The 22,106-nt window shown below is 36.8% G+C and overlaps 3 protein-coding genes across 3 annotated transcripts; all 3 read right to left on the bottom strand.

Moving 5' to 3' along the window:
* Nucleotides 1-317: 317 nt before the first annotated feature.
* LOC113274168 (peroxidase 66-like) lies at nt 318-1,757 on the bottom strand. The gene is made up of 3 exons (XM_026523641.1): nt 1,457-1,757; nt 1,110-1,298; nt 318-1,028 (listed from the first exon to the last, which is right to left on the bottom strand). The coding sequence occupies exons 1-3, from the start codon at nt 1,658-1,660 to the stop codon at nt 456-458; spliced, it is 966 nt and encodes a 321-aa protein (XP_026379426.1). The 5' UTR covers nt 1,661-1,757; the 3' UTR covers nt 318-455.
* A 2,249-nt stretch (nt 1,758-4,006) lies between these two features.
* On the bottom strand, nt 4,007-5,389 carry LOC113274167 (peroxidase 66-like). Its single transcript, XM_026523640.1, has 3 exons — nt 5,104-5,389; nt 4,814-5,002; nt 4,007-4,724 (listed from the first exon to the last, which is right to left on the bottom strand). The coding sequence occupies exons 1-3, from the start codon at nt 5,305-5,307 to the stop codon at nt 4,152-4,154; spliced, it is 966 nt and encodes a 321-aa protein (XP_026379425.1). The 5' UTR covers nt 5,308-5,389; the 3' UTR covers nt 4,007-4,151.
* A 1,095-nt stretch (nt 5,390-6,484) lies between these two features.
* LOC113272970 (ethylene-responsive transcription factor 3-like) lies at nt 6,485-7,387 on the bottom strand. Its single transcript, XM_026522748.1, has one exon. It carries the CDS (start codon nt 7,385-7,387, stop codon nt 6,485-6,487), a length of 903 nt encoding a protein of 300 aa, XP_026378533.1.
* Nucleotides 7,388-22,106: the final 14,719 nt, after the last annotated feature.

Genomic DNA, 22,106 nt, shown 5'->3' with positions numbered 1-22,106 from the left:
AAATTAGAAAATTTTCTGTCTTATATGGTTTTTGGACTCCCAATAACCTGGCACCCCGCATAACCAATGTTGACGATTTGATTCACGATTTAAAATTCTATATGGACCGTACTGTAACTTTTTTTCTTCTTGATAATTGGGCTTGGATATGACACTTAGCCGAGGTCAAAATGATATAAATCCATCTGCATGCTCTTGGGTCCTTAACTGGTTAACCATCATTAGTAGCCAGTAGTGTACATAGCCTGTAGTGTACATAAATGTTTGGAACATAACCATCATTAGTAGCCTGGAATGGTTAGAACCCTGTCCAGCTATAAGAAAAACATGTGAATTTTTTTATTGAGCAAACAAAATATTACAAATTTCACACCTCACTCAAACTCTTATTTGGGAAAATAGAAAAAAAATAAAATCAAGAGCATATTTCAAGCTTTCTTCCTGTCATCACTCACTCAATGATTCACAGCATTGCATTTCAATCTAACTTCTCCGTCAACATCACTCTTAACACCAACATTTCCAAGTTTAACCATTGAAGCAGCAAATTCTTTAAAAAAGAACTTCTCTTCTCTTGCAAAAGATTCAACAATCCACTTTGTCCTATAATCCTTGAGTAACGATTGATCCGATCCGAACACACCCTTTCCTGCGACAATTTGCTTGTAATAATCATTATCGAACTTTGACGAAGTGGTATCCAAAGACTGTCCTGCACTTGAATTCCTATGTTTTGGGCAACTCTTTTTTAGACTCTCAGCGAAGGCGCTGTTCAAGGTGGGATCTACGTCGAGCTTCGAAGTGAACTTATGAAGTCGAGATTCAAATGAGGAGCAATGCGAGAAACCTAAAGTGTGTCCACCTGAAAGAGCAACCAAGTCTTTGATTTCTAGTCCTCTCTTGGCAAAGCTTTGGATGAGTTGTGTTATGTTAAAGGTAGGAGCTGGCAAGTTTGATTTTGTCTCTGATGCTTTAGATATTTTACCATCTTTTCTTCCTTTTAGAACCTCCCATTTTGGACCTCCAGACTTCAATGTAAAACATTATGTAAGTTAGAGAAAGATAGAGATGTTATGCACATTTAGGTGTAACGTCGCACGAAATTATACCTGAGTTACTACGTCTCTTGCGGCAACAGCAATGATATCAGCACAAGAAACGGTTCTCGGACAAGCTTTTTCTAGCTTAGCTTTGGCCTCCTCAATTACGTAAAATGATCTGATCGAGATGTTTGGTGGACCATCTTTCTCAGCTTTGTTTCCCGGAGTTGAGTCTACTAGTATTGACGCATCACATCCCTAAGAGACACCAATATACCACATTTTTTTTGAAGCAGCATAAACCAATAAACAACATAAACCAAATAAAACCCAATTTTACGCAATGGAAAACAATAAAAGAACATAAAATTCAAATGTAAGAAAAGAAGACAGAAAAATATGTATGTATGACTTACCCTTACGAAGCAGTCATGGAAGAACATACGAAGAAGTCGTGCAGGAACCTTAGGATCATGCAATGATGCATTACGAATTGTCTCTGCGATGATATGTTCAGCTTGTGGGCATGACTTATTGTAATAATGACTATCGAGAGTCGCAGTTGATAATGGAATCACAACTAACAAAAGGAAAACAACAGTTGCAGATGAATAACCCATAGTTTCTTAATGCTTAATGAGTGATGGAGCTAAAAAGATCACTAGAGATTGGTGAGCTAGAGAGAAGTGATAAGATCAGGTTGATATGAAGGATGCATGGAACTATAGCAATATATATAGTAGTCATCAAAAACATGAAACTATATCATTTAAGGGTTTAAAATTGGAGTTAAGTGTAATGCTTTGAAGTTACTCTATATTTGAAGAAGAAGAAAAACCCAACCCCTTTGAATTAGATGTTTTTGGTGTACTTTGGGATCAAGTATGTCCACCTATACATACATTGGTCTTGTATCTTGTAATATCGTCAAAGTATGACATGAAAGAATACCTAATTTGGCAACAAAAAAGAAGAAGAAGAAGATGTACATACTTTAAATTTGTACTGACATTGGACTGAAGTTACTACAGTATTAAAAGTATATTATTGAATTAGCTAGTTGTATATGGGGTCAGGGTGGCGCGCCGCGCGCTGTGCGTCATTATTTTCATTCTATTGTGGAACAGACCAAATAATGTTATCTTCCTTTGAAGGTTGCAATAATGGGGCTCTATATTCTGAGAATATGAAAAACAAGACTTTCACCAGGATGCAATTACTGCAACTCCCTCGTTAACTCAAGCTTTGTCCAGAGTTTCCACTTGGGAAGGGTTACAAACTTAGTCATTATGAATGAATTTTATCTTTTCCAAAAAGAAACAACTTAGTCGTGTCGTTACTAGAATAATATGACGGCCATACTAAGTAATTGCCGAGTTTAGGTTGCTTTGCTAGAGCATCTCTGAAATATAGAGTTTCATGCACGTTTTCTGTTGGATTTCAATATCCTTATATTTTGTTTCAGCTTGTAGGATATATTATTGAATTTATCAATTAATTCAATTAATATATCAAATTTTCTATCAAAACTATTAAACTTATTCTCATCCCAAGAGTAATATGCTTCAAATTTTAAGAAAAAAAATCTCAACAGAAGTGTACCTGCTTTCGTAAGCGATTAATTATAATTTTCAGACCATAATATGATTTAAAAATCACTAGGTATCTCGAGCAGGTACGTAAATGATAACACTCGAGTTTTAATTAATTAGTTCATGAACATTCAAGGTTAGTCTAAATAAAAAAAAATGCACAAAATGCAGGGAGGCAATGACCACCGATAAGTTGAACCATGTCTGGAGAGGCATCATCTCAAGAGTATCAAAGTCAACCAGCTCAAAAACACAACCACCGTCAACATTCAAATGGTTGTCCAAGACGAACTCGTACCAACCCTTATATATAGACTAGCTTTATTTTCCGAATAAAAAGATTTATGTCCGACATATATACCACTTTTTCCTTGTTGAGAGTGACAAATTCATCACCTTTCTTTGTCAAAAAATCTCTTGCGAACTCAGTAGGTACATGCTGCACATAAAAATTGTGGTCATAAACAAAATATACTTCATACGGAAATTTGTAAACAGTTTCGAAAACGGCCTTAACTCAAATAAGATGGTTTCATAATAAATGTACATGTCGGATACTCAGACTTGAATGCTCTAGTTTCTTTGTTCACCTCATTACTCTCTGGGTAGGAATCGTAGTCTGTCATCACTTTCACTATAAGAGTTGATTGTGTTGAAGGCCATGTCTGGAGAGACTAGCTCGGATAATGTTAACCTTTTTTTTTATAACTCAAGATTATCAATGTCAACCTGCTCAAATACACAAGCATCATCAACCTTCAAATTGTCCAAGACAAACTGGTACCAACCGTTATACAGATCGGATTTACATTTGTGTAAGACAAAGTGACAAACTCGTAAGTTCGTAACCAATGCTTCTAAGAGTTCAGGGTCCTTTTCTCCTGTTGAATCTTTAAGAGTGACAAAAGTATCACCTGCCTTTGTCAAAAAATCTCTTATAAACTCTTAAGGCACATGCTGCACACAAAAATGTGGATCATAAGCAAAGTATACTACGTAAAAGGTAAAAGGTATTTTTTTCGAGTTGGCTAGGATCGTCTCAACTCGAGTAACTAGTTCAAAGATCGAGTGTCTCTCTTGTGATGTCGGATTCCATAATCTCTTCTTTGAAAATAGACACAAATATTATACGGGACCTTAAGCTTAACTAATAAAATCCTATCTTTGCAATCGGTTCTCAAGATTAATCACGTACGTGGACTTCAATACTTGCCTCAAAAATTTCGCATATAGTGAGGGTGACAAAAATAACTATCCTGGCGTTTAGTAGCCTGAACACCAATGTTGGGATTTGACTAATGGTTGGTTTGAACCAAGTCTAACCAAGATTTGCAATCCTCTGTCCACCTCTAAAAATACCAACTGACATCTCAATTGAACAGTAATAAATCCATTTCTTTAATGAGATTCAGAAAATAAAATATTACAAATCTTACACATCACTCATATCACACTCTTATTTGGGAAAATAAAAGAACATCAAAAGCAGGTTTCAATCTTTCTTCCTCTCATCACTCTCTTAATGATTCACAACATTGCATTTCAATCTAACTTCTCCGTCAGCATTACTCTTGACTCCAACATTTCCAAGTTTAACCATCGAAGCAGCAAATTCTTTAAAAAAGAACTTTTCTTCTCTTGCAAAAGATTCAACAATCCACTTTGTCCTATAATCCTTGAGCAATGATTGATCCGATCCAAACACACCCTTTCCTGCGACAATTTGCTTGTAATAATCATTATCAAACTTTGACGAAGTGGTATCCAAAAACTGTCCTGCACTAGAATTCCTGTGTTTGGGGCAACTCTTTCTTAAGCTCTCAGAGAAGGCGCTGTTCAAGGTAGGATCTATGTCGAGCTTGGAAGTGAACTTATGAAGTCGGGATTCGAATGACGAACAGTGCGAGAAACCTAAAGTGTGTCCACCAGAAAGAGCAACCAAGTCTTTGATTTCTAGTCCTCTCTTGGCAAAGCTTTGGATGAGTTGAGTTATGTTAAAGGTAGGAGCTGGTAAGTTTGATTTTGTCTCTGATGCTTTGGAAATTTTACCATCTTTTCTTCCTTTTAGAACCTCCCATTTTGGACCTCCAGACTTCAATATATATAAAACCTTATGGTAATTAGCTAGAGATAGATAGAGAAGTTATGCACATTTATGTGTAACGGCTCACGATGTTGTACCTGAGTTACTACATCTCTTGCGGCAACAGCGATGATATCAGCACAAGAAACGGTTCTCGGACAAGCTTTTTCTAGCTTATCTTTGGCCTCCTCAATTACGTAAAATGATCTGATCGAGATGTTTGGTGGACCATCTTTCTCAGCTTTGTTTCCCGGAGTTGAATCAACTAGTATTGACGCATCACATCCCTAAAGCATACCAATTTAAATAAACCAAACAATTTTGCAAAATTCAAACCAATATAAGAACAAAAAATTCCAAATGAAAGAGAAGAATATGTACGACTTACCCTTACGAAGCAGTCATGGAAGAACATACGAAGAAGTCGAGCAGGAACCTTAGGATCATGCAATGATGCATTACGAATTGTCTCTGCGATGATATGTTCAGCTTGTGGGCATGACTTATCGTAATAATGACTATCAAGAATCGCAGTCGATAGTGGAATCACAACTAGCAAAAGGAAAAAAGCAGTTGCAGATGAATAACCCATAGTTTCTTAATGCTCAATGAGTAGAGATTGGTGATCAGCTAGAAAGAAGTACTATGAGTTAAGGTTTGTTATGAAGGATGCATGGAACTATAGCAGTATATATAGTAGTTATCAGAAACATGAAACAACATTATTTAAGGGTTTAAAATGGAGTCAAGTGTAATGCTTTGAAGTTACTCTAAATTTGAAGAAGCTAGAAGAAAAAACCGACCCCTTTGAATTAGATATTTTTGGTGTACTTTGGGATCAAGTATGTCCACCTATACATGTATTGGTCTTGTATCTTGTAAGATTATCAAAGTATGACATGAAAGGGATACCTAATTTGGCAAAAAAAAAAAAAGTACTAACTTCAAATTTGTACTTAGAAGTTTGATAAAGATATTATTGAAATTTGTAAGGTGTAGCAAGATATATGAAGAGTACGGTTGGTGATTGATGAAGTATTGTAGTAACTGTACTACATTTTGGGTTCCCATCTATGTTTGGTACCTGTCTTTGAAGAAGAAATGGATGAAAAGATGGAAATATTGGTGGTTGGGACCTAAGATATTCTAAGCCATAAAATCGGATCACTAATTTATTTAGGAGGCAAACTCAAAAGCCCCTTTAAAGTAATCAGGAACTATAAGAGAAGCTTCATTACAAAGGAAAGATGCAAGACTTGCATCTTTTCCCCACTTTTAAGAGTCAGCTGCAAAATTTGCTGCCTTGAAATTAACTGGACAATGAAGAAAGTGGAGGTGTTGGGCTGATGTGCTAATGCCCACTTAATTTGTACTTTGTATCTAGGTTGGAATATTCTAAAGTTGGAACCCAAATAAACTTTAGGATAATAAATTAGTAGATCATTTTAGAAAGATGTTGTCATATGAATTTGTCATGTAGCTAAAGTTAGTCAAGCTTGATGATCTGAAGAGGCAAGCTATAGTACTTAATTATTTGAAAAACATACTTCAAAATATACTGCATTTCATTAGATAAAGTATATGTCATAAATCTGAGAAACAGCCCTGCTAGTTCTTGCACAGCTCATGTTGGATGGCTGATATCCTGGACACGAGACTTACTTGCCTCGTCTTATTAAGGATTTCTTCCCATACTGCTGTTTCTGAGCTGTCTGGAGAATATAGATTGCGGTTGACCGGTCAAGAACTAAATATTCCCACCGTTAAAATCATATAGATGCACTAAAGGTAGGAGGAACCATGACAGAAGATGAAACCTTCAACCTTTTACTTCTCGATGCCAAGTTAAAACTCTCTTCGCCAGGTCCTGGTAAACTCGGACCAGCCACAGGACTATCCATCCAACTCATATTCAATTGAGGGTGATCTAAAAATAACCCTTGCTGTTGATCACTGATATACCCATCTGAATCATAACGGCCAGTTCCGTTTGGTGGAGACGATGAGAGCCATCTGATGCACTGCTCAGAGGATGATCCAGCATTACTCGAGTCCGACACAGTTCTTGATGAGGAACTATCCCAATTGGTAGTTAGAGGCTCTTCATTAACCGGTATACTATGAATACTCTGAGGGACTATTATACTTGGTTGAACTGCTTTACCAATACTACTCTTCATATCAATATTAGCTTGCCGATATTGAGGACTTCTAAAATTAAAAATACTAGCAAAAGTAAATTGATCGACTACTCTAGAATTTTTAGTTGATTTATTATCAGCTGCTCTAGCCATAATGCTTTGAATATTCTTACTTAACTTGGCTCTCAGTGAAGAATAGTTGAGTCCTTTATTATAACTATTATTATCCGCTGATAATAACCCGCCATCTGAATCCAACACCGGTAATGGCGCTGCAAAATTTGTTCGAGCGTTATCACCTCGTAAGGCTCTTGCTGCTTCATCATAAGCTCGAGCAGCTTCTTCTGGTGTATCAAATGTTCCAAGCCATAATCTTACGTGTTGTGACGAATCTTTTATCTCTGCAACCCATCTTCCCGAAGGCCTCTGTCGAACTCCGATATATCTTCGATTCGCTGAGGTTTTCGGTGGAGAAGTTTTGGTGGTTGTTATGGTGCTAGTGGTGGTGGTGGTTGTAGTAGACCTCTCCATTTACCCAGAGAAGGACAAAGTGAAAGTTTAAGCGTTGATTATAGATTTGGTGATGACTTAAACTAGAGAGTTAATAGGCTAAGTGTTTATTTTGCATTCAGTAGTAGTGATTAATGAGTATAAATAAGTCTAAGTGATTCAGCTCCAAGAACTAAATGAAGGTATATACCCTTTCTAATAATTTTTGCGTTTTGTTTTCTTCTCATTCTTTAATCTTTTTCTCTTTTACAAATCATCAGTTAGTGTACACTACTTGTATGTTTTGTTGTGGTTTCTAGTTTTTAAATCCTCGACCTGATCACTACATTCTAAATAAAGCTTTATGATTGGATTGCTAGCTACTTGCTATTAAACATATGATGGCTTGGCTTATGAAGAAGAATGTAGTACAACTTATATTAGTGTTTTTCTGCACAATAATTGAAAAAATTCCTTTTAGTTCGTCGTGGAGTTAACTGCATTTTGTGGTTAATGGCTTCATGTGGGTTGTACATATAATTAGAGGTTCTTGAGAAAATAATTGTCTAGCATATAATGGTAAAGATCGATCTCAGTTTTAACTTTTAACTTAAGGATACAAACCCAAAACAAAGATGCAAGAAAAAAACTTAAGGCCCTTGTTGGCATATATTGCGCGAGATTCGCAATTTCGCAGCACTGCAAAATTCAGATATATGCCCAAGGCCGCAGTAGTTTAAGACTTCAGCTGTGTACATTTTTACAGCAAAATAGTTGATCTTTTGTTGAGTTTTTTCAAATGAATGCAATTATATGTTTTGATGCGCAAATATTCAGATTTGTGAGGTGAATTTATCGACTTAGCAATTCCCTGGCATGGTCAACTGAATGTTTGACTGGATAATCTCAAACTAAAGTTATCATATGCTTAAAGCATGTGTTAGATGGCTGAGAATCACGGTAGTGCCAAAAGAAAGCCGAGCCATGAATAAGATCGCCAACAAAGATAAAGAGCCAAGGAGAAAGAGACAGGGGATAGGGCGGCCTGAGGTTGTCACTTAGTAGGGTTAATATAATTTTAAAATCCGGCGGGAAAAGTTTTTGTTTATATAATACTGACGTGGAAGCTGCCGTTGGAATTTAGTAGTTTGGGAGAGAATGAAGAAAAAGGAAGTTTTGTCCTCTTTCGAGTGTATTTGTTGGTAGGTGATCACCAGTGATCAAACACTGCATACTCACTTTGGTCTAGCTCCTCTCTAGGATTATTTCTTAACTCCGTAACTCCGTACCGTTTCATTCGCGTTGGATATTGATCTTTCTGTAACAGAGTCGTGATGATACGGTGTATGAACTTTTTGGTACACGCCTCTACATGCACCCCATTAATTAATTTTGATCGAAAAAATTGTTAAGCTAAATGTGAGTTAGCTACATAAAAGAATACGTTATGTTTCCACCATCGGGCAAATAATAGAAACCATATTATTACTACGTTAAGATGGTCTGTTGTGATGCTGCTAGATTAAAATGCAGCATGCGAGCAAAAAGATCTCCACGATATTTGATTTAATGCTTATGTTATGCAAAATCTCGATATGAAATCTGGATAACAGACATGTATATACATCCGGAGAAGAAAAATCATTTGATTAGTAAATTAATAGTATGTTAAATGAATGTTGATTACATGTAAACTTACAGCTCTCTGTGTATCTAATCTCTATACAGATTTCGATAATGTTATAAATTCAAAACATGCTAATCCAATAAACTGTTCAAAAAGAATGATAATGCTTACTACATTTCATTTTTTTTAACAGCTACTCAAAGCTTGTTTTTTCTTAAGGGGTGTTTTAAGACCACGGAGGAGACCGTTGGATTTTAGCGGGGAACTGTACCGTTGGATTCTGCATCGAAGTAAGCAAAGTGACAAACGGTAGTGTTTGTCTTCCTGTGACATGGGGGCTTTAGGAAATGAATGGTACTATAGGAGTGCGTCAGAATTACAGGTGGCACATGCTGGACCAAATGGGAGCCACCTAATAATACAACCAGGGTACTCATGCCTACGATGAGAATATGGGAGTCCAAATCTTTTCACACTCCTCTAACGAGTGTATATTTCATATATTTTTCTGATTGGTTGATTATTTAACTGATGGTCCCATTATCCTCCATGTTTAGAATCATGACCGTCGTTACATAACTCTCTAAATTAAATCAAGGGTAGAGATTAAAATATGAAATATACACTCGTTAAGGAGTGTGCACGAATTCGCACTCAAAATATGGGAATAATTCGAGTGAGCTACTTATATGTCTCCTTAAAATGCTTTCGATCTATCTATCTTCGTCTTCTCATCGTTGGTAGTGTGGACTTTATGATCAGGTATGAGGCGTGTTTTCAACTGTTTTATTATGCACTAAGTAGTCGGTAATTGATCTTTCTTTTTACGCCAAGAAAAGATCGAAAAATTTCCACCTTAAATCGAGAGTGAAAATATATTCTTATCTCCATCTCAAATTAGTTGAGCTACAATTTAGAAATGATTTATCTATCAAACTATGCCGCGGATATTCGTAAATTTTATATCATTGAAAAACATTTTAAAACGCCTACATAAAAAATATAAACGTGACTATCAAATGATATAAAGTCAACTGTTAATCGGATAAAATTTAAAAATGACTCGCTCAACTAATTTTAGACGGAGGAAGCACTTACTTTTTGTTGGTAGGATAGGGTAGTGGTTCCTCCACTATTTCATAAATCTTTTACTTAGAATTTTTTTTTTAAGCAGTTATAAGGGAGGTTCAGATCCCAACCCCCCTTATGGAAGGGGTCATTTTCGGGTACAAATGTCATTTGGTACTTTAAACTCCCTTATCTAAAGTCACATATGCTGTTTTGTCTAACTTTGTTATGGTCAAGTTTTTTTCTTTAGTAGGAAAAATAAATATATTAATCTATAATCTTGTTATACAGAGAGTCTCTTTCTGACTAGAGAGTTTAGCCACACTGGGGCTTCATTTCCCCGACAAGAACCAGATGCCATACTAACTGCATATTTTGATAAAGTATCTGCAACACTGTTTATTATTCTCGGTATATAGGTGATTACCCACTTATTAAAAGACTTAAAGAATTTTGACATAATCTCTAATAATAGCATTTGTCCGCTTAACAGCTCCACATCCTCCAATCAGAGCATTGACAACATTGCTGTGATCCCCTTCAATATGGATGTTTGTTATCTCCTTTCTTATTGCCAGTTAAATAGCTTCAAACACTGTCACTGCTTCTGCTTGCTATGGATCCTCTGCTATTGTTGGGATACACCAGGCACCTTTGAAAGTAACTGCATCATCGATCATAATTAGTCCAGTTCCCACACGTTTAGTCTCCTTACAATAGGAAGCATCAAAATTGATTTTGATAAAACCTTCCATTGGAGCTTGTCATTACAAGAATGTTCTTTCCTTAACAATTTGGCATTGTTTACTAGTACTTTTGTTTAAGTGGTCATTCCAATCAAGGATTGACTTCTTAATCAACTGTACAATTTGGTTTACATTAACCTGAGCAAATGCAATTTCACACTTCATTGTTCTACTCCCTCCGTCTTTATTAGTTATGTCGGAGCTCAAGCTATTTATTTATTGATGAAGTATACTACTCCCTCCTTCTCTATTATAAAGGCGGGATGTTGAATTTTTCTAGTCCCATTAGATATTTAGAATTCTAATTTCAAGATGCCTTTTGACATACATACCTTTATTTATGTTGTATGAGAAATTGTATTAAAAAAAATAAAAGGGTAAAAGGAAGGAAAAAAATGGAAATTTTATGAAAACCAAACAATTTCTTAATCTGAGAGATTTTAACTTTTCTTCCTTTATATTAGGGACGGAGGGAGTACTAGTAGAGGTAAAAGGAGGCAATAACATCAAAGTGAAAAGGTTGTTACTTGTTATACGTAACTAGAGCTGGCAAACGGGCGGGGCGGGGCTGGCTTGTTACGGGTTACACGGGTTCGGGTTAACACGGGTCAAAACCCGCGGGTCGATATTCTTCACGGGTAGTCATTTCTTCAACCCGCGCCCGTAGCGGGTTAAGCTTGCGGGTTTACGGGTTAATCCGTTTACATTGCAATTTAATCAATAACTCCATCAGTTGAACCACAACTACACTGCATCTTCATCAAAACCATACATACGAATCATGTCGAATCATTGTTGTTCAGTTCATCAAATGTTTCACTCAAGTAATATTATATAATCAGAACTAACTACTAGTTAAATTAACATTCAATTGCATCTCAATTCAGCATCACCAGCTAAACAACTTCATCTCCATCATATACCCCATCACCAGTTCACTCTATAACTGCTCAAACCATCACTTCAATTCAAATTTAAACTCCACATCCCATGTATCTCAAGTCTCAACATGACCTGAACTGCAGCCACTTCCAATTTTCTTCCCCACAGACCCAATTCCAAATCAACTAACCCTAAATAGGATGAACCCTAATTTCTTACTCAATTCTTACATAAAATGAATTTAACCGCAAAGCATCTAACTATTCTTCAATTGAGAACAAACCCAAAACTAATTACTCAATTATCAATCAAAAAACACAAGAAATATACATTAGACAGAAACCCTAATTTACCTTTTCAAAGACTCGTCATTGAATCAACTTCAAATCTTCAATTAACATCTACCCATGATTCTTCATCTATCAATAGATCCATAGTTCATCTTCTAAGTCTTCAGAACATCAATCAACTCTATAAACCCCAATTCAACTACAACAACATTAATCCCTTCGTCTCCCGAGTTCAATCAACTTCAGTTCTAACTTCATCATCTTATATTCATCATACTAAACACGTTCTTATGAATTTCTTACACGAAAATTAACTCAATTTGTTGAATTGAGATCGGCAGAAAGAAAAAGAAGAACTTGAGACCAGAAGAAAAAGAAGGCGAAAGAAGAAGAGAGAATAAGAATGAATTACTCTCGACTTTTGGGAGATATGGAATATGGATATGGGCAGACAGGTTCACGGGTTGTACCCGCGGGTTCACGGGCCGGGACGGGTTAACCCGTTTTCTCACAAGCCAGCATTTCTACAACCTTAACCCGGTTTGTTTAGCCACCAGCCGAGCCGGGTACGGGTTTTTTACGGTCCGGACCGGGTAAATCCGCGGATTTTGGCTTGTTTGCCAGCTCTATACGTAACAATAAAGACAATGAGAAAAAAGGAACGGAAATTTTAACTTTTACGCTGAAGATCAGTCAACTTAAATTTGTGACCCGATGGGATGGGATACTTTTATTTTACTCATGAGATCTGGATACATGTAGATTAATTGGGGGCTAAAATATTTATAACTATCTAGGGTAATAGCTAAAAGGCTTCAAAATTACGTAAAGTTACATCGTTATCGTTTCCCAAATCTAATTAAAAGTAGCCCCTTCTTTTCCGTCTCCATCGTTTTCAAATGGAAAAAAAATGTCGGTTAGTTTGTATGTGATCGTCGACTCGAAAATTTTCATTGTATTAATATTTTCAAACATGAAGCATATGAAACAAACTGGTGGAAGAAAACCAGATTATGATGACCCTAAAATTTGAAAGACGTTTCAACAATACAAATGAAACATAAATAATTTTCTTAAGAAGAATTAGTAACCTGAATCCTCTGAAGAAATCCCAAATCCCAGATATGAAGAAAATGAGACAGTGGGTGATTTCATACTCAACCTGTTACTTTAATTTTTTGTTCAAATGTCATATTAGGTCAGAAAAATTGAAAAGGTTGAATTGCAGTTATATGATCGCATGGTATCTCTTCAATCACCATGTCAATTTTTTTTCTTTTTTTTTTATCTTTGGTCATCATGGTCGTACGATGAGTATCATGGAGACTTTCCATCAATTTTTCATATCTGAAAAAGTAATTTCTGGGGCCATCATGCTTTTTATCCTTAAACCATGAAGACTAGAAATGTGGTAGAATAATTCCATGGTTGCAAAAGTTAAACAATGACGACTAATAACCGACATAAACAAGTTGTTTACGTGTAGACCGTCATGGTTTGGAAACTATAACCCGAGGACCGTATCCATAAAATAAACAATCGCCAATGTGTTGCATTCTCATCCATGATGAATAATAACCGACAGAAACAAGTTATTCATGTTTTTAATTTGCTATTAGTCGTTATGGTATGCAAAATATAACATGACGACTGTATCCATAAAATAAACAATCGTTGCATTCTCGATCTTGATGACTAGTAGTAATGAATTTGCACTGTTCTTGACTAGATAGCTTATAAATGTAAATTTCAATTGATTCCTTGTGTATTGTATTATTTTTCAGTCTCCAAAAGATTATGGAAGGAAATAAACATATTATTTCTTCTTCAAAACGTCCTCGCAATGGTGATAAGTTCTTGACTGCAGAAAAAAGAGGGGATTTTTTGGAGCCTCAAGAGCTTGTAATCAGTGAAGAAAATCTTACTTAGGCATCGTCTCCAGAAGAACAAAGTGATGATGAGAAAACTGATGAAGACGAATGAGTTTCAGCTGTTAGAGGAGGTAATGATGATGAAGTTCTAAGAGTAGGTAATGATAATAATTTTCTAAAAGAAGGTAATGATAGTGAAGTTCAAGAAGATGGTAACAATGGTGAGAATGATAATGATGGTGAAGAAGATAATAATGATAAAATTCCAGAACAAGGCGAAAATGAAAATAAAATGACAAACCAAAAAAATATGTTGATTCATGCATTCTCTCCTCTCACTTGAAGAAGAACAGAATCCTGATAAGCCACTCCTAGTGTTAACTGAAGATGCTGACATGTGTTTTTTGTACCATGACTCGTGGGCTTATGAGATCTTCTCTACGATCGTATGTAATCTCAAGCTTACCTTTTGTGATTTAATTATTTTTCTATAATTTGGTTTAAGTATTAATATTGTTTATAATTGTTTTTTCTGTCGAACTATTTTGTAGGATCATAAGAATGCCATTCATCCTTCGAGGCACCAATATTCTTATGCTCTAATGAATCTTGGACGCTAGAGAAGGAATGTGAGCAGTGAGATATCTTGTCGAGGCCTCTGGGTTGTGTCCAACGGTGCATATTTCAATGTTTGAGTATGATAATTCAATTCGTCGTATCTTCATTCTGTGAGAGATATTATAGGGATATAAATACATTTTTCTTCCCATTCGGTTAGATGGCGGTGATTCCTGACAACGCTATACAAATTATAAGCCTCCATACTGATGAAAAATCTACCCAAGACAGCTACAATAATGATCTTCCTTGGGAATTTTTTTACGAATTGACCCAAAACTTGTTTGGTTGGGATGAAATGAAGTCAAATTTACGTTTGTGGTTGCCAGAGGTAGAAGCAAGAAGCTGAATCTAGATATTTTGAGATGTCTTTTACAATTCCAAACGGTCTTCGGGGTCACCAACTATCTGGTGGGTTTCCATTTTAAGTAATGACGAACTCAAAGTACTCGACTAAGTCCAATATGATTCTCAAAGTTGTTAGAGTATAGCCCGGTTGAACTCACCAAGCGTTGGTATGTCAAGTTTGGCTGTCATATTTTAGTGTGCCAAAACTCATCTAAAGTCGCTTGATTATATACTAGAGTGAACTTCGTTTAGGTTAGACTAGAAAGTCTAGGAATGTTGAGACATACAAGTATTACTCCGAAGACCCGAAGAAAGTGAAGAAGTAGCGAACTACAACGACGACATCATCCTTCCACTTGAGGTTAGTAATATTGACTTGAACTATTTCATTCCTAACATATCTTTAAAGTCGTGCTATATTGAAAACATAATTGCGAAGCTGTATATATTCTACATATTATATAATACTCTAGTGATGTGACATGGTCATAATTGTATGATCATAGTATTAGGGAATCAGACTACGAAGTATATCGCTTATCTTTTGATCTTCGTAGATAAGACATCGACATAATCTTGTATATAATGTTATGATTATGTGAATGGGTTATGGTGAAGATTTCATCCTAGGAAACAATGTATTACATTCGTTTAAAGAAAGTACATTCATGAACTCGTTTCGTGAATCGAAAGGGAAATCATTAGGCTTATTGGTACGGCTATTCATTGCAAATCTTTGGATGACCAATATGTGTGAGATGGTAGAACCGATCATAACTATGTTATGTATCTTGGTATAACTAATCACAATACCTGACTTATGATTTGGTATGACTGATTTTATTAATTGGTGTAACCGATCCTAAGTAATCATTATGAGATGGTATGATCAATATTTGTAATTGGTGTGACCAATCCTAGTAATCAGTACAACCGATCTTAATAATTGGTGTGACCGATCACTGAGTGCTGTGTAATCGATCCTTGTAATTGGTAACCGGTCATGATAATTGGTGTAACTGGTCCTGGTAACTAGTATGACCGATCACAAGCAATACCATGGGAATATGGTAACCGGTCCTGGTAACTGATGTAATCGGTCCTAGTAACTTGTGTGACCGATCAAAAGTATTTTCATATTAAGGTATAACCGATCCTAGTGATTGGTATAACCGATTGAACCCATGTATGTCATTTGATTTGATCAATCACATAGTTATCTTGGAATACCAATCAACCAATTCTAAACTTGTTTGGAAGTGTGGTATAACTGATTCCAAGAATGTAAATCCATGTAAATATGAATAAGGATTTACAATGAAGAGATGTCAACATACTTTGAACACGTATAATAACTCTTATCATTTATTGTTCAAAGATATTCCTTAGTACTCAAAGAGATCCTGTGCGAAATAAATTGAAAATCTTTTAATTAAGGTTTTTGGTTTTATATGCTTTAATTACCAGCAATTAAATGCATATCTCTAGAGAATAAAAATTAGTAATGTGCATTTACTGATTGGAGATTTTCTATTGAGAGATTTCGGAAATATCGGACAAGCATTTTTTTGGAATTAGGAAACCGAATTTTGCCATTCATTGCAAATCTTGAGAATATTTTCGGTTTTGGAAATTCCTTGATGTCCAAACATCCTTGGTCTATAAATACCTAAGTTTACATTTCTATCAAACTATCCTAAGAGGCAGGAAAACTTCATTTATTTTTATTTTTGGTGGAGCCGTCTATTCGGCGAGGATAATATCCTAATTAGGTGAAATATCTTGCGACCGCTCGTTTAAAGACTTCTGTGGGATCAAGAAGCTCTACGAGTACCGTTGGTGGGAAACTAGATAATTGTAGTGTTATTAGTTTTTGATTGATTTGATTGACTAACGGTTGTTCAAACTTTGATTGCACCTAGTTTATTTATTCTTGAGAATCTTCTATTCTGATATAAGATTCACTCAAACTAATCGAAGTATCGACGTGATCTTTAGAACTGTTGTTAGATATAAAGACATCTTGTGATAATCCATTGTTAACAGACTCCGTTCGGTGTGTGATTGATCACAAAGGATTCAAGTGGCGTTGTACAGGTTATTATTGAAGATTAAAGAAGATTTGAATACGAAGAAGATTTCTTATTAGTTCTCATATTTTCGTGTGTGTGATGAGTTCCAAATAGTGCATAATTCTACACCTTTTTATTGGCAATTAACTCATCTTTCGCGCTTTAAAACCATATATTATCCCAAATTCTGTATTTTCTTCGTTTTCAAGAATAAATACTTGTACTAATTAATTTTGTGTTTTTAGGTAGTAAATAAAGCTTGGATGAATTAAGGAGCCAAAAGAAGCGGAGAAATGATAACAATGAAAGAGAGACAACAAAGAATCACGCTAGACGACAATGAAGAATGTTGTTTGCACCTCATCCTCAGTGAAGAATGTTGTTTGCAAGACTCAAAAACTAAAAGTGGGATTGAGATATTAGCTTTGAAGAAGGATTGGGCCTAGAAGAAGATCTTCCAAGAGCGCAAGATCCTATACCCAAACCCGTTTCCAATATGAGCTATCAGATTCGAGTTAGCTTATAAGCATCCAAGGCCCCTACACGCGATACATCAACATTTGCTACTCCTGCTCAACACCCCATCCTCCTATTTTATTCCCTTACCCGAACAGAAACCAAACACTCCCCCCATTTCGTTTTTCTTCCCTACATCCTCTGCAACTCCATCACACGTCTCTCCTTCCATCACTTCCATCTCCGACCACCACTGAACACAGCCACTCTATCAGCCACCCTAACAGCTAGCCATCAATCAATCTCCTAGTTTCTATCTCTCTCCATCTTATCTTCTCCCTTATACAGTAACCCTATAGGCTATGATTGAGAAAGATAAGACTATGGTTTCTTCACAACTGTAGAACATCAAATCAAGGAGCTGTAAAGGCTGAATTGAAGTAGGGGTCTATCAGAGAAACGCGTTTTGGTGAGTGGGTCTCTAACAATTTTGAATTGGAGTCTAATTGGAAGATTTTCATGTATAAATAGGGATGAGAGTTATGTGTAAAATTCATGTCCGGATTAGCCGGTGCACCAAGCAGTAGTTCATGTTTGATTTTATTATCTCCATGATGTTCTAATTTCATAGTTGAGGTTTAGATGAAACTATTAATCTATTACTAAGTTTGCTTCATGTATTGATATTGTTCTTGCTGTGTTATAATGTTTTGGATAAATATAATCTGAGCCTTCAGCATTTTGCTCTCAAAGTGTATGCCATGTATCCATTGTAGTTAGAATAACATTATGTTGATTGTGCTACAACTCATGCTTAATTGATTGTTGTTCGATCCTTTGAATAGTTGTGCCTTACTCAGACAGTTAGGGATACCTTAGTTGCGATTCGAATATCCATATCAGGGTTGTTTAATTATCTAAGTGATTGATCTGTGGTTAGTTTGTTTTGTGAGAGGACATCTAATACTAGGATTAGGAATCATCTTAGTGACACTAAACCATTCTCCTGAAACTTCCCTGGATAGGCGGAAGACCACCGATGTCCATTATAAGGGACAAGAATAGTATTGAGACTGAATTGACTTAGTGTAGGTTAAGCGGTGGATTCGACTGCCCTAGCATCTTATCTATCTGCTTGTAGATTACTTTTTGCTTTTATTTTTGTTATTTCAGTCACTACCATCATCTAGACGTATCGGAAAACAAAACCCCCTTGTTGTTACTCTCAGTTTGAATCAGTATAGAAAGACCATAGCTTCAACTTACACCCACCTTGTCCCTGAGGATCGACCTGTATTTGCTCTGTCTCCAATAAATGTTGTGCACTTGCAGTTATCATTGTAGGTACTGTTTACAATCCTACCAGTGTGCACAAACCTTGGTCGGCTGGGATCCAACTAGAATCGAATTTATTCGATTGATTAGTTACCTGAGATCGGCATCACTTTATAGTTTCTCGTTGAGATTTATATTGATTGATTATGAATCTAAACTTAACTGCTTTTGTAGTTATTGGATAGATTTATCTAACCAGGCAAAGGAGTTTATTAGATTAAACATAAGAACCTTTTCGTATGACTTGAGATATCTTTATCTTGAAAGAATCAATAGAGTTGTTACCAAACAGATTTGTTGTTCCTTTACTGTTTAGAATAAATATGATCCAAAGGAATTGTACCAGTGCGTGACCTTCGAAGTCGGAAGCGCAGGGATACCGAGGAAACTAAGTGAACTAAGGTAGTTTCTTGGTCTTAACTATACGAAGTTGGTTTAGATTTTGTATAAAGACTTAATTCTGAGAGTATTCAATTATGGACTAGGTCCCCAGGTTTTTCTGCATTTGCAGTTTTCCTCGTTAACAAAATCTTGATGTGTGATTTACTTTGTTTTCCGCAATTATATTTGTTTATATAATTTAAAAAAAATTGCACTTTATGTTAATTCCGATATACTTGATAGTGATCCTATAGTTTTCGTTAAGTCCGAACTTATTATCAAGTATCACATTTTGGTAGTCGTATTTTTCTCGATCTCGTATCCATAGACAATCACACAAAGTGTGATTACCGAAATTGTTGTATTGTCTCGACTTTGTCCATAGACGATCACACTTGGTAAGAGGACTTATAGGTTGAAACAAAAAGATTGTGGTGTATTTGGGTACCCTCATATTTTCAAAAGTAACATCACAACAATTATGAATGTTATTTACGCACAACAGTTAGATTACTCTTCCAAATTATTCCACGTCTTGTGGTGATTAATTTGAAGATTGGAATTTAAAAATTGAAGACTAATCTTTTTGGTTATAATATTTGTATGACTTTCTCCAAGCTTGATTCTCTGAGATTAACAACCAGTTTATTCTGATAAACGTAAGACTTGTACAAGAACCAAAAAACTGTCTAGCAATATTTATCTGCTTGGTTTGATTTTTTGACCAAAGGAGTTTATCGACATAAACAAAATATTATTTAATATGTTTTATTTCTGATCAAACGCTGATTGATAAGTGAGTTGGTTATTGGAATAGATTTAGTCATTTGTCGTGTCGGTTTACGATCCAAAGGAGTTGAGTGCAGTGTCTTGAAAGTAGTGAGGCAACCCAAGATAGTGAACTATGTAATGACCCGACCCTCCACCAATATTTTCCCACTTAGTCACTACGGTTATCCGGCAGTGTGGGGTTTTCAACGGGCATCACTGCGGTCATCCAGCAGAAACTTCCCAGGAGGTCACCCATCCTCCCGCCCGAGCATGCTAGACTGCAGAGTTTTCTGCCAACGTTGGAGCCAATTGTGCTGAAAAGGCCTCGGTGTTAGGAACGTACAAACCATTACTTATATTCCATTCGGTCAACAATTGCCGAATATCGGGGTATTACAATATCATCACCTTAAATTGGAGTCGTCCTCGGCTCCGTAATATATATAAAAGACCAAATATCCGACGTTCCCTGCCCCTCATGGGAAGCACCTCGACCAACCCCATCCAACGTACCTTCCCACCCTCGGCAGGTGAACCATCGTCGGCTATGATACCATTTGTAATGACCCGATCCTCTACCGATACTGTCCCCACTGATACTGTACCCACTTAGCCAGTGCGGTTATACGACAGTGTGGGGTTTCCAACGGGCATCGCTGCGGTCATCCAGCAACAACTTCCCAGGAGGTCACCCATCCCTGAATTGCTCCCGCCCGAGCACGCTTAACTGCAGAGTTTTCTACCAATTCTGGAGCCAATTGTGCTGAAAAGACCTCGGTGTTAGGAAAGAACAAACCATTACTTATATTCCATTCGGCCAACCCCTGCCGAATAGCGAGGTGTTACATATTTGTAATGACCCATCCCTCCACCGATATTGTCCCAACTTAGCCACTGCGGTCATCCGACAGTGTGGGGTTCTCAACGGGTATCGCTGCGGTCATCCAGCAACAACTTCCCGGGAGGTCACCCATCTCAGGATTGCTCCCGCCCGAGCACGCTTAACTTCAGAGTTTTCTGCCGACTCTGGAGCCAATTATGATGAAAAGGTCTCGGTGTTAGGAAATGACAAATCATTACTTATATTCCATTCGGATATCCACTTCCGAAATATCGTGGTATTACAATACCACCACCTTAAATTGGAGCCGTCCTCGGCTCCTGAATATCTCCAAGACCAGATCTCTGACGTTCCCTGCCCCTCATGTGAAGCACCTGGACCAACCCCGTCCAGCGTACCTTCCCACCCTCGGCAGGTGACCCATTACTTATATTCCATTATGTCATCCACTGCCGAAATATAGGGGTATTACAATACCACCACCTTAAATTGGAGCCGCCCTCGGCTCCTGAATATCTCCAAGCCCAGATCTCCAACGGTCCCTGCCCCTTATGTGAAGCACCTGGACCAACCCCGTCCAGCGTACCTTCCCACCCTCAGCAGGTGACCCCTCATCGGCTCTGATACCATTTGTAACGACCCGTCCCTACGGCGATACTGTCCCCACTCAGCCACTGCGGTCATCCAGCAGTGTGGGGTTTTCAACGGGCATCGCTGCGGTCATCCAGCAACAACTTCCCGAGAGGTCACCCATCCCAGGATTGCTCACGCCCGAGCACGCTTAACTTCAGAGTTTTCTGCCAATTTTGGAGTCAATTATGCTGAAAAGGCCTCGGTGTTAGGAAATGACAGACCATTACTTATATTTCATTCGACTATCCACTGCTGAAATATCGGGGTATTACAAACTATGTATTAGAATTCACGTGCATAATCCATATTGGTTTTAGGCGCAGAGATACTTAGGAAAGTGAGTAACTAGGGGTAATTTACTTGGTCTCAACTATACGAAGTTGTGGTTTCCAATTTATATAACGAATTAATTTAGAGAGTATTCAGAACTTGATTAGGTCCTGAGGTTTTTATGCTACACAGTTTTCCTTGCTAATATGTGTGTTGTGTGATTACTTTACTTTCTGCATTATAATTGGTATAATTATAATTAAGTAACAATACTTGTACATTAATCACATCTTGGTAAGGATCCAATAATTAGATCGTTTCAAACTTTGACTACGCCTTGTTGAAGTGGACTTGTAAATGTGATCCAGGGAATCTAAAAATATCACATACCACGGCTCCTATTGCGAAAGCCGTTCCGCATTAGAGATTGTTATTTCTACGATAAGATTATACAAGATGAATCTACATTTTGATATCCAAAAAATTATAGTATACTTGGTACGTACCCTCGCCATTTCATATTCTTTACATTTATCTCAGGTTGGATTAGAT

This window comes from Papaver somniferum, chromosome 4 (genome assembly GCF_003573695.1).
Source record: "Papaver somniferum cultivar HN1 chromosome 4, ASM357369v1, whole genome shotgun sequence".
NCBI lineage: Eukaryota > Viridiplantae > Streptophyta > Magnoliopsida > Ranunculales > Papaveraceae > Papaver > Papaver somniferum.
This window is presented reverse-complemented; position numbering and strand designations above follow the sequence as displayed.

Excerpts from the sequence above, each read along its gene's own strand:
- LOC113274167 (XM_026523640.1), bottom strand. The coding sequence starts at position 5,307 with ATGGGTTATTCATCTGCAACTGCTTTTTTCCTTTTGCTAGTTGTGATT. Across the intron at positions 5,003-5,103 it reads TCCATGACTGCTTCGTAAGG|GGATGTGATGCGTCAATACT; the intron begins GTAAGTCGTACA and ends GGTATGCTTTAG. Across the intron at positions 4,725-4,813 it reads CAAGAGATGTAGTAACTCAG|TCTGGAGGTCCAAAATGGGA; the intron begins GTACAACATCGT and ends TATATATTGAAG.
- LOC113274168 (XM_026523641.1), bottom strand. The coding sequence starts at position 1,660 with ATGGGTTATTCATCTGCAACTGTTGTTTTCCTTTTGTTAGTTGTGATT. Across the intron at positions 1,299-1,456 it reads TCCATGACTGCTTCGTAAGG|GGATGTGATGCGTCAATACT; the intron begins GTAAGTCATACA and ends GGTGTCTCTTAG. Across the intron at positions 1,029-1,109 it reads CAAGAGACGTAGTAACTCAG|TCTGGAGGTCCAAAATGGGA; the intron begins GTATAATTTCGT and ends TTTACATTGAAG.
- LOC113272970 (XM_026522748.1), bottom strand. The coding sequence starts at position 7,387 with ATGGAGAGGTCTACTACAACCACCACCACCACTAGCACCATAACAACC.